This window comes from Dipteris shenzhenensis, chromosome 18 (genome assembly GCF_047967505.1).
Source record: "Dipteris shenzhenensis isolate YYH24624 ecotype China chromosome 18, Dip_SZ_1.0, whole genome shotgun sequence".
NCBI classification, from domain to species: Eukaryota; Viridiplantae; Streptophyta; class Polypodiopsida; order Gleicheniales; family Dipteridaceae; genus Dipteris; species Dipteris shenzhenensis.
Genome location: NC_141613.1, coordinates 6,127,621 through 6,138,900, shown reverse-complemented (window position 1 = coordinate 6,138,900; position 11,280 = coordinate 6,127,621). Strand labels below are relative to the sequence as shown.

At 43.0% G+C, this 11,280-nt stretch overlaps 1 protein-coding gene across 1 annotated transcript in view; it reads left to right on the top strand.

Moving 5' to 3' along the window:
• The first annotated feature begins 4,113 nt into the window (after positions 1-4,113).
• The window catches only part of LOC147890734 (intraflagellar transport protein 57-like), a 264,145-nt gene continuing 256,978 nt past the window's right edge, over positions 4,114-11,280 (top strand). The window contains exons 1-8 of the mRNA XM_087389811.1: positions 4,114-4,128; positions 4,220-4,305; positions 4,417-4,504; positions 4,640-4,724; positions 6,869-6,930; positions 7,092-7,192; positions 7,388-7,442; positions 7,582-7,586. Coding sequence (XP_087245937.1) covers positions 4,114-4,128; positions 4,220-4,305; positions 4,417-4,504; positions 4,640-4,724; positions 6,869-6,930; positions 7,092-7,192; positions 7,388-7,442; positions 7,582-7,586 — 497 coding nt within the window. The remainder of the gene's footprint in view (positions 4,129-4,219; positions 4,306-4,416; positions 4,505-4,639; positions 4,725-6,868; positions 6,931-7,091; positions 7,193-7,387; positions 7,443-7,581; positions 7,587-11,280) is intronic.

Here is an 11,280-nt window from a genome sequence, read left to right as displayed (position 1 = left end):
AATAAGAAAGGCAACGTGAAGAAAGGCCTCAAATTCAATGGAACAAGAGTAAAGAATGGGGAGGATGAAGGTTAGGCAGATTTTGTAGGAAGAGGATAAAAATTGATGAGGGCAACGATGGGAAAGGCAAGGAGCTTTTTCTTCCAAACAAATTAGGAGAGAGATACATATATGTGTTTGGGAAAGTGGTGGAAAGGCCTATCTGATTTTGATTTGTGTCGACAAAGGAAGAAGATAAACTAGATTTAAGAGAGATGATATGTGGTGGATAAATGGTGAAGGGGTATTTATCACTATTAAGTGGCCTGGGGGGGTCTAGAAACTTAGTATTGGGTTTATTAATGAAGAGAATATTGTTGATGTATCTAAAGGTGAGAAGAAAGAGAGAAAGGAATTGGGAATAACCAAGGTGTGCTAGTTTTTTAATGAATTTGAATTCGAAAGAAGTAAGATAAAGGTGGCCCCAAAGTGGTAAATAAGAGAAACCCATAGGGATACCTTTTGTTTGGGTCCAACAATGGGAGCCAACTTCAATGATACATGAGTCAAGAAGGAGGTGGTTGTAACTAAGAATAAGGCAGAGGCTACTATTTTTAAGGAAGAAGCCTTTGAAACCCACTTTAGAAGCAAGATTGCAAAAGTAAGTGAGAGATTCTATGAGGTTGAAGTTGTGGGTGGGGGATAGCCTCATAGCAATTAGTTATATTAGGCAGAATAAAGGGAGTGGATTTCTTGGGTAGGTTGATAAGGAAATGCAAGTTCAAATTGATGCCCCAGAGAATGTTAGTGTTCACATTGAGGAAGTTTTTGTAAGTGGCATGCAATTTATCTCCTTCAATAAAGATAGCTATGAGGTTAGTAATCGAGGAGAAAATACAGTTATGAGCATTTGTAAGCCAACAAAAATTGTGTTTGTGTGCCTTACAGGTACACATGAAATAAGGGAGCTTGTTGAAGTTGTGAGAAAGATTAAGAGAATTGAGGTGCTAGAAATGGATCTGAGTGTAACAAACGTGGGTTTAGGTATGGGTAGGAATTCAGGGCAGTTTATTTTGATGAAGGTGAGTTTTTGTGCTAAAAAGTTTTCAAAGGATAATAGGAGTTTGGGAAGCCTTATTTAATCCATTGATGAGTTGTGCTAGGAGTTATGCTAGGAGTGGGGAGAGTTGTGCTAGGAGTGAAGTGTGGTTCATACTGAGGGTAAGACAAACATCCTCGAAACTTTGTATAAGTGATTGAAGAGCAAGGTGTGGATCTAAAGGGGTGATGGGAATGTGATTGAGGCCATATTGTATGTGAGAATGGAGAAAGGGGTGATGAAAAAAATAAGGATCCGAGGTACATACATGAATTTGATCTCCAAAGGATTTAGTTAAATGTTTAAATCTATTAAGTGAGGCACAAAGACAAGTGGTGGTAAAGGTTTTAACTAGGAACATAAGTTTGGGTTTGTCGAGAAGGGATCTAAGTGGTGGAGTGTCTTTCCAACTGAAGGAGAAGGAGTCAAAAGTTTGGATGGCATCAGAACAAGTGCTAAAATGTAAAAGAAGTGTGTCTCTATAAAGAGATCTAGGGGGAATTTTGGTTAAAATTTTGTTAGCATAAAGAACATGAAAGTACTTCAAATTATTTTCCTTTGGAGAAGACTAAAACTAAAATAAAACATTATTGAGACGCTTAGTGGTACGTAGCTCACGTGTGTCTAAAAGAGTAATGTGCAAAAATTGAGAAGTCAAAGAAGATTACTGTTCGTCCTAATCGATGGAGAAGTGTATGATATCATCATCCTCACATGCTTTTCCCATGGGGGTAGAAGTGGCAGAAGACTCTGTTATTGGGAGCCTTTAACATGAGAGGTAAGAAAGGGATTACTGAAAGGAGTTGAAGGGGAGGTTTTTTAGAGTTTAGGGGAGTATTTTGGAGAAGAGTTGTGTCTCCTTTTGGGAGGGGGGCTCGGTTTAGATGTAGAGGAGACGGAGACTCGGATGTTGAGGGCTAGAGAGAGGGTCTAGAGAGGTTGAGAAAGGAGAAAGGAAGGGAGAAGTCAATAGAAGGGGAGAGGGATTTGGTTGTTTCAAGACGCAAGATTCCAAAGAGGTAGAAAGTGATGAGGGAGAAAATGACCTTGTTGGCGAATTTAGAGATCCAATTTAGGAAAGCAAAATACTTGGTTTAACCGATGGGGAAGAAGATGTGAAGGTCATTGAGCATGTACCAAATGATATAATCAAGCCAGAGAATGGAAGTCTTGCAGGACATACTTGTCTTTTTGATGAGGCAAGTGCAATTAATATAGGGTCAGAAGACATTCCAACAACTTGTCTTCTTTGATTGGCACCTTTCAACTAGAAGAAGATTTCTTTCGTGAGGCTACAATTGGAGTGATTGATGGATTTCAAGAAAAAATGGATGTTGAAGAGGTAGCAGAGGATTTTAGATGTTGGTGACCATGATGGGCATGTTTCTTGCATAACCTCTTTAGAAGAGGGGTGGCAAATGAAGCGAGAGATTGGATGGAGAAAGGTGCGAAGAAAGTGAGGTCTTCTAGGCACCGGATTTTGTGATCGACAGAGTGAGCTTTCATTTCAATATGTCTGGTAGAGAGAAGAGGCACACAAGAAGCAAAGTTCTTCAGCTCTTTTCTATCTAAGGGTCTAGGAGGTTGACAGAGATATTGGAAGAGGATTTCAAAAGAGGGTTTGTCATTAAGGGATAGAAGATCTAAGTTGATGAAACTATGAAGTTGTTGTTGGAAGGGGCAAGACCAGTAGGGATAGGGAGAGGAAAAGCACCATTGAGTATGAGGATGTTGTTGGCAAGACCAAGGATAATAGAATGATACTCATTTAGAGTATTAGTATCATGAAAGGCAATGGCAATGAGATTGGAGGAAACTCTTTGAAGCTTAGCAAGGGCACCATCACTTTCACTATGAGAGCATTTTAGGGGTTTAGTCCAGTCATTAATTGCAATCACCAACCATACAAACTGGCACCTTGAAGTCCATGTGGAAGTGCACTTCCACATAACCATCACTAAAGCAGTCCATGTGGAAGTGAGAGTTCCACATCATTGTCCAATAGGAAAAAAGCCCTTTAAACAAAATCCTCAAATTTCTGCTTTGCAGAAAGAGAAACGTCCCTAAGGCCAAAAACCATTCTCTGCTGGATTGATTGCTGAAACCAAGAATATATTAAACACGAATGGCGAATATAAACACAATGCTTTTCTTCTCGTAATATGTTCAACAAAGACGACGATATTGGATTTGATTGCTGATTGAATGTGCTTGGCAAGAAACAAAGAAGCCGCCACCTTTTCCTCCATTGCATCAACTCTCAAAATGTATCACCATCTCCTCTTCAGCTTGTCCATCTTTCTACGGAAGAGCTTGTAAGCTTCATCAGACTCTCTCTAGTCGCCTCCTCAATCCTCAGGGATAGCAGCAAGAACGGTTCGCTCCAAGATAGCAGCAAGAACTATTCACAAGACTCTCTCTCTCTCTCTCTCTCTCTCTTTGTACTCGAGACAGCAGCAAGAACGATTCATAGCTTTTGATCCGGCTCTCAGGAGGAGATTAATGGAAGACGCGCCGCTCCAATAGACGTTATTTTAATGAGAATTTTCAAGCTCACCTCCCCGACTGCAGTAAGAATATTTAGATTGAATGCCATGCATGCATCGCACGACTGTGGACGATATCGCCATTAGCCGTCTGATGCTTGCAATTATAGAAATGCTTCGGAACAGAAGCATTGCAATATTCTGTCCTCTTGAGACGACCATTTCTTTAAGCTTTTGGCGATCCGATCTTTTGCAGCGTTGAACGCAAGGATCCCCGAAGTTCTGTTGTTCTCAAGGTCGCAGCAAGAACGATTCATAACTTTTGATCCGGCTCTCAGGAAAAGAGGCTTTCCTGTTAATGGAAGAAGCGCTCCAACGGACGTTATCGTAATGAGAATTTTGAAGCTCACAGTTATATTGAATGTTTTGGTAGCCATTTCCTCCGATAAATATTATTTGATCCTCTTCGTATTAGATGTCTCGTCTCCACATCCCAAGACCTGCATAGCAGCCATCTGTGCGACGAGTGTCTCGGTCTTGCACGTCGTCATGTCCCTACAACTGGTGCCATTCCAACCCTTCATGCGTTATTTTATGAACGCTTCTTGTACTGAACTCGAAATGATGTTCACTTCTACGAGCGCGGGTTTTGCAGGTAGAGGTGCGAGCAAGCGTGTTGATGGAACTCATGGTCGACAAGCTGAAGCTACTTGCATATGAAACTAATTTCTGCAACTCAAGGTCACGTCAAGTTTGTGTCTTTTTCATAACATGGAGATTTCTAATTCTCTGTTTCCACCCGGATATGCATGATCTGAACTGAAAAACTGACCGATTGTCTTGGAATACCAGGAAGCCACCGTGGCCACGGCTGCACAAGTTTTATTTTGCGATGCCGTACAACAATCGGAACGACCAATTTCTATACTTTGTAAGCCTGGTGAGGAAAAGGCATTCAACCGATGTGATGGCTGGAGAGAATTCACTACTTGGAAGAGAAGAAGATTCAAATAGCTAAAATTATGATGATGGTGTGTAAGCTGAAGCTTATGAAATCGACTCTTGTTTGTGGAAGGTTTCATGGCTTTTGAGGTTGATAGGAAGGAACTTTCCGGTTCCTGCTGAGCAAGTCGATCCTAATCCGACCTGCATGAATATAAGTAAGAGACCCATCTCCTCTTGCGACGTTCTAGCCGTTTATCTTCTTGATTTAGTAAGTAATTGCGATTGCCCACTGCAGAATTAAACGATCCATCGGAGCATGACAGTCGTCATAATGACGTAGCACGTCGTCCTCTCCCCCTTAGCTCTCAAGTTCCCTCACAGCTCTCCCAAGCTCGCTGCCGTCTTGCCAGTTTGCCCCCAACCCAGCTCTGCCTTCCAAGTTTTCCCCGGAACCAAGTCCCAACTCCAGTGCTCTCTCGCTTTCAAGGTGTTACACCTGGTGCACGCTGTGACCTAGCTATCAGGGAAGCAACGCGGGCATGCGCTTTGATGAAAGGAGTCGATGGAAATTGAGTGCCAATCCAATCATAACATCGCCACACGGCAAGCACGCAAGTGGGAATGCCTACATTGCATTGCACTATACGTACAAGCAATGTGGCCTCCATTGAATCCGGACAGTCTTACGTTGCCGTTCATCCTAAACAGGAGATGCTGTGCTGATAAATGGCATCTTATGCCCTTCAATGTCAAATTTAGAGGTACAAAGTCCGTGGTGAAATCTCTTGATGGGCTTAATCTTCACAGCCTACGGCTCTTTGCTTCTCAATCTCGAGCCAGGAGCGTAGCAAGTGGTTCCCCTAAATTATGTGTTACCACTGCTCATTGTGCTCTTTCTGACATTTGTGGCATTACTCTTCAATGCAAGCCGTTCTCCATATTTTGCAGAGGGGTGATCAGAGAGATTAAGGCTTTGGTTCTTACTCTTCTGAGACTCTTCAAAGGTATGAATAGCAGAAAATTATCCATAGAGCCAACCCTGGCATGGGTTAGCGATGGAGTTTTTTTTTTTGCACTATGAAAACTGTATTCTGACCGTATGCCACCTTTTTTAAAATCATTCACTGTCCTGCAGCAGAAATTTCAGTTTTAAAATTTTGAGTCAATCGATTTGAACTTTTATTGTACACATGAAATCTGCATGTTGCGTGTAGGTACAATAGTGAGGCATTTAAGAAACTCCATATTTCCCAAATATGGGAATGCCCTCATTCAAAGGTTGCCATTTTTTAGATGTTCGCATTCCATGGTGGCTACGAAAGAGAAAATTTGACTCCACAGCAAATGCAGAGTTAAGGAAACGTTTTTCTACGAAGATAATAAATAGTTCATGCATGGGTGTCAATAATGGGCTTTGGGGCTAAGGCCAATCTGTTCCTGAATGCAGTCTTATGAATGTCTTCTTCCTTTATTTCAGAATTGGTGACAACCCAACTTTAAGTCCAGCTTTCTGAAAATCTTGGCTCTTTTCAATGAATTGAGCAAATTATCTACTCTAGGTATCGGATATCTATCTCATTGTCAGCTTGTTGAGGGCCCTACCATTGACACACATCCTTACAGTTCCATCTTTCTTCTTCACTAGAATAAAAGGGGCTCCAAATGGCAAACTACTTAAAAGAATCAATCCTTTCTCAAGAAACTCACTCCTAATTCCATCTTTTCATCCTATAGGTTGTTCTACAATGCGATAGACTAGGATGCTATGATCGTCGAGCCTGGAAATGGGCAACTCATGCTGATTATCCAACTCATGCTCTCTAGTCCACCTCTCTAGCAAAAAACTTTCCTCTTGTGAATTGCATCTCTATTTTTGCAAGTTTGCTAATCGTGTTAATGCCTCCCTGTTCCAAGAGAATTGCTTGATAAGCAGGTCTAGTCACAAGACTAGCTACTATTACAGTGTTGATCAATACCAAAAAAGTTCTCTCATTTTCTTATTAGGCTGTAAAATTCGAAATCAAAGTCATTCTAGAACTTCGTACTTTATGGTACTAAGATGCGGATATCTTGGACAATGGTTCTGTCTCAAAAGGTGGTCAACACTTTAAAAGACCCTTAAAAATATTATCGTCCCATTTTGTGTCCCTATACAAATTCTATTGGAATTGTTAGATATGAAGCAATATATGTTCTTATCCAATGTACCATTTTTTGTATAAATTGTTATATGTGGTGGATGATGCTCTATTTTTTACGAATCTAGATCATGATCATCACTTTTCCAGTTTACATGATTTTCAATTGTTTATTCTTGCAGATCAAGGCTAAAACATTATTTGTTGTGGACTGTATGCAGTGTTTCACATGAGGGAACTTGGCTTTGCACAACCTAGTTGGCCTGCTACCAAGCTGAAGCAGGTATGCGTTTTGGAGCTCTACTATTATAATTCTATCTTGCAAGCAAACTAAAATCATGAATTGATTAGATTTTACTTGAAGTTTGATGCTAGTCACCTCTTTTATGGTGTATTCTTATGTGAGGTGCTCTCTAAAATGTGCCTGAGTGTGTCAAAATATAGGGTTATGGTGATGCAGTGTGTACTGTATTGGATAGTCTAGCTAATCTTGCCTTGGAAGCCCAAAGATTTGAGTTCAAGCCGCCAATATATAATAAAGAATCGTGAGTATGGATCTAAATCTTTTTATATTAATTTTAAGTGTCCCTACACGAATGAGTGAAAGGCAAGTGTTTCTTTTGTTCTTTTATTCATTTCGAGAATCCATACCTTTCTCTTCATAGAGAGTACTTCAAGGTGCTGCATGTAATATAAGTTATCCCATAGATGTTAATTGTCAATCTTAATCTTTGCATCAGGTCTATTCATGAATATACAGAGATAGAGAATGTGAAAGATGATAGTGCTAAAGAGGTAAGTGAGCTTCAAAGCTTAAGGCAAAAATGTGGCAAATACCAATAATTTAGTCTTCTCAGTCAAATTATGTTTGCTGGCATGAATTCATATTTCTAGGCATTTCTACATTTCCCCTTGAACTTTTGTCTATGTGTAGGTTAGGTTTCTATAAAAATTTGTACTTCTGTTCCACCACTATGTGGATGTTACTTGAAATAAACCTGGAGTGGAATAGCGTTTAAAGATTATATTGAACAAAGACAAAAAATTCAGGGAGAATACAAATTAGCAAAATAAATAAACCTCATAAGTGCATATGATCTAAGTTTGTAAGAGTACAAGGAGACAAAAATGTAGGACAAAACATAGGTGTGCATGTGATGGAGGGGTAAGAGTCTTATGACTAGGTGCTCAAGGGATAAACTTTTAATTCCGAACCAACCATATGCATATAATGAAAGTCTTTTATAAATTGAGAGTGTGCTGTATACAAGTGCTGTATAAATTTTCAAGGGCATACCTATATCATTTTCAGATTATCATTAATGTTAAAAACTGAATTTTCAGATTACATTGCTTTCAGAATTTCATTTCAAAGTCCCACAAAAAAGCTGCACCTCCTCCCCATTGTCACCCCTCCTCCCCTTGCCCCCCTCCCTCTCGCTACCTCTCCTCTCCCAGTTCCTGTCCCCCCCCTGTGTCCCCCTGCTGGTGTCCCCCCCTCCCTCTTGCGGCCTGCTTCGACCACCCTCCCTCCCCCTCCGCCAACCTCTCCCTTCCCCTTCCGCCTTCTCACCCCTGCAGATCCCTCCCTTCCCCTTCCACCTGCCCTCCCCCATCCCTCCCTTCTAACTGCTATCTACCCCCTCCCCATTGCTGCCTCCCCACGCTCCTCTCTGTCCCCCTTCCCTGCCTGCTGCTGCCTCTCTCCCTTCCCCCTCCCTCCCTATTGCTCCCCCCCTCCCCCCCCCCCCGCACCCCAAGCCACCCCTCCCCTTCCACCTCCCTCCTTCCCTACCTCCTGATGTTGCCTCCCTTGCCACTGCTGCCTCTTCCCCTTCTCTCCCCCTGCTGATTCGCAGAAACTGGTGGAGATATGCCAACTCTAACCACAGCCCAATGAGGGGCAGCAGGTGATGAATGTGGAAGATGTGCCAAATGAACACTATTGAGAAAGGCCGCGTACAGAGCTTCTGTTAGGAAATGGAGTCAATTTGAGTGACTTTTAGTGTGTTCTAGAGTAGTACTATATTACTTTATATCCTAGAGTGCCACGTGTCACTATGGGACTTATCCCATATACATTTGACACTTTAGAGTGTGTGTGCCTATCCTTTAAAGGCACTATACTTTCATTGTCATATTAATCAAGCCTCAAGCCTTTCTTGATCATGTAAGTACTTTGCTTGGTTGTATATTTCTTTCTCGCATTATTTCATTTCCATTATGCTTTTCTAGTCTTGCTTTTTCTTTCCATTCCATTCCATGTCTTGCATCTTCATATGGTATCAGAGCTAGACTATCTTCCAAGAGGTTGAGGTAAGAGAGTGAGGACATTGAAGCCTCTCTCCCTCATTCCCCTTGGAGGAATGGCTTCTCCAATTCCATCTTGAGCTCTACTCTCTCCACCCTGAGCCTCACCAACAATGGCAACTCAACTTACGGCTCGTGGCAACTCCAATGGCATGAGGCAGCTCAACTCCAATGATTCGCGGCAGCCCCATGCTCCGCTCCTAGGCGCCATTCTCTTGGCCTAGTGCCTAGCTCGCAGCAAGCAGCAAGCCCACCATTCTGCCCGCTTATCTGTCCGTACTAGCCGGTATGGACTGTTGCACCATACAGCCTGCCCATACAGCCTACCCACTCCTCTTCTCTACCCGCTTCTGTTCTACCCGCCATTTCTTCCTCTCCTATATCTCCATTGTGCTCGCCATTTCTCCCATTTCTTCCTCAATCCTCCATTTCTCCCTTGGCTCGCTTGTGTCCTTCATTCTATCCATCACTCTTCTCTCTCCTAGCTGCCAGCTTTATGAGTTCGCTTTCCACCAACTCTCTCCTTGTGGACAAATTCAAGGGGGACAGATTCCCCACATGGCAAAAAAATGTGCAACTCCTTCTTATGAAGGAGAATGTTTGGGATGCCATTGAAGATGATGAAGCACTTGAGGCATCAACGGAGCCCCAAACACGCAAGATTTGGAAGCAACACAATTTGAGGGCCATCGCAATCATCGGGCTTTGCCTAGATGATTCATTGATTCATCACATCGACTTTAAGTCCAAGGCAAAGGAGATTTGGGCACGCCTTGAGAATATATTTGGTAACAAGATCACCAAATCTAAGGTATTTCTGAAAATGCAATTTTATAAGCTGAAAATGGAAGAGTCTGATATTGTTTTTTTTTTCAAAAAATAGACTTCTATTAAGTAAGAGAGACCAAACCCGCGAGAGCAAGCTCTAAGCGAAATACATCATGAAATCATGAGCCTCACCAACAATGGCAACTCAGCTCACGGCTCGTGGCAACTCCAATGGCGTGAGGTAGCTCAGCTCCAATGATTCGTGGCAGCCTCATGCTCCACTCCTAGGCACCATTCTCTTGGCCTAGTGCCTAGCTCGCAGCAAGCAGCAAGCAGCAAGCCTGCCATTCTGTCCGCTTATTTGTCCATACTAGCCGTACAATACTAGCCGTACAATAGTACGGACTGTTGCGTCGTACAGCCTACCCGCTCCTCTTCTCTACCCGTTGCTGTTCTACTTGCGATTTCTTCCTCTCCTATATGCCCGCCATTTCTCCCATTTTTTCCTCAGTCCTCCATTTCTCCCTCGGCTCGCTTGTGCCCTTCATTCTATCCATTACTCTTCTCTCTCCTAGCTGCCAGATTTATGGGTTTGCTTTCCACCAACTCTCTCCTTGTGGACAAATTCAAGGGGGACGGATTCCCCACATGGCAAACAAAAGTGCAACTCCTTATGAAGGATAATGTTTGGGATGCCATCGAAGATGATGAAGCACTTGAGGCATCAACGGAGCCTCAAACATGCAAGATTTGGAAGCAACACAATTTGAGGGCCATCGCAATCATCGGGCTTTGCCTAGATGATTCATTGATTCATCACATCGACTTTAAGTCCAAGGCAAAGGAGATTTGGGCACGCCTCGAGAATATATTTGGTAACAAGATCACCAACTCCAAGGTATTTCTGAAAATGCAATTTTATAAGCTGAAAATGGAAGAGTCTGATGCTTTTTTCAAAAAAGGCCTTCATTAAGTAAGAGAAAAAACCCGCGAGAGCAAGCTCTAAGCGGAATACATCATGAAATCATGAGGATAAATAAACCCCCTCAAAGTGAGGTGGAAAACAACCAAGGCTGAGGCTGAAAGTGCCACCTCAACCCTATAGGAGTCTCAGAGAAGAAATGAGAATCCTTTCATTCCATGAAGAAAGAAGCCCTCCTAGCTGAGGTTGCGTGGGAGTCTCCCTACATACTCGTCCATACGGCCATCAAAGTATGTACGGTGTCTATCCAGATACTAGCTAATGTGTGCGAGGGATGAACCTGAGTTCCCTCCAATGCCTCTGCACATCTGGCTCTCTAGATATGCTAGGATGCTATGCTCGCTAGAATCTCCCAAGTATCCCACAGCGGTTTGAGCTGCTGCTCCTCCCCGCTCCCTTGCTGCCCCCTCTCCTTCAGCCCCTCCCTCAGCCCCCTCCCTCAGCCCCTCCCCCTCCCCCTCCCTCAGCCTCTCCCTTCCTCCCCCTCCTCTCCCTCTCAGCCCCCGCCCCCTCCCCTCTCAGCCCGCTTCCTCCCCTCCTCTCCCTCTCAGCCAGAGCCCCCTCCCCTCTCAG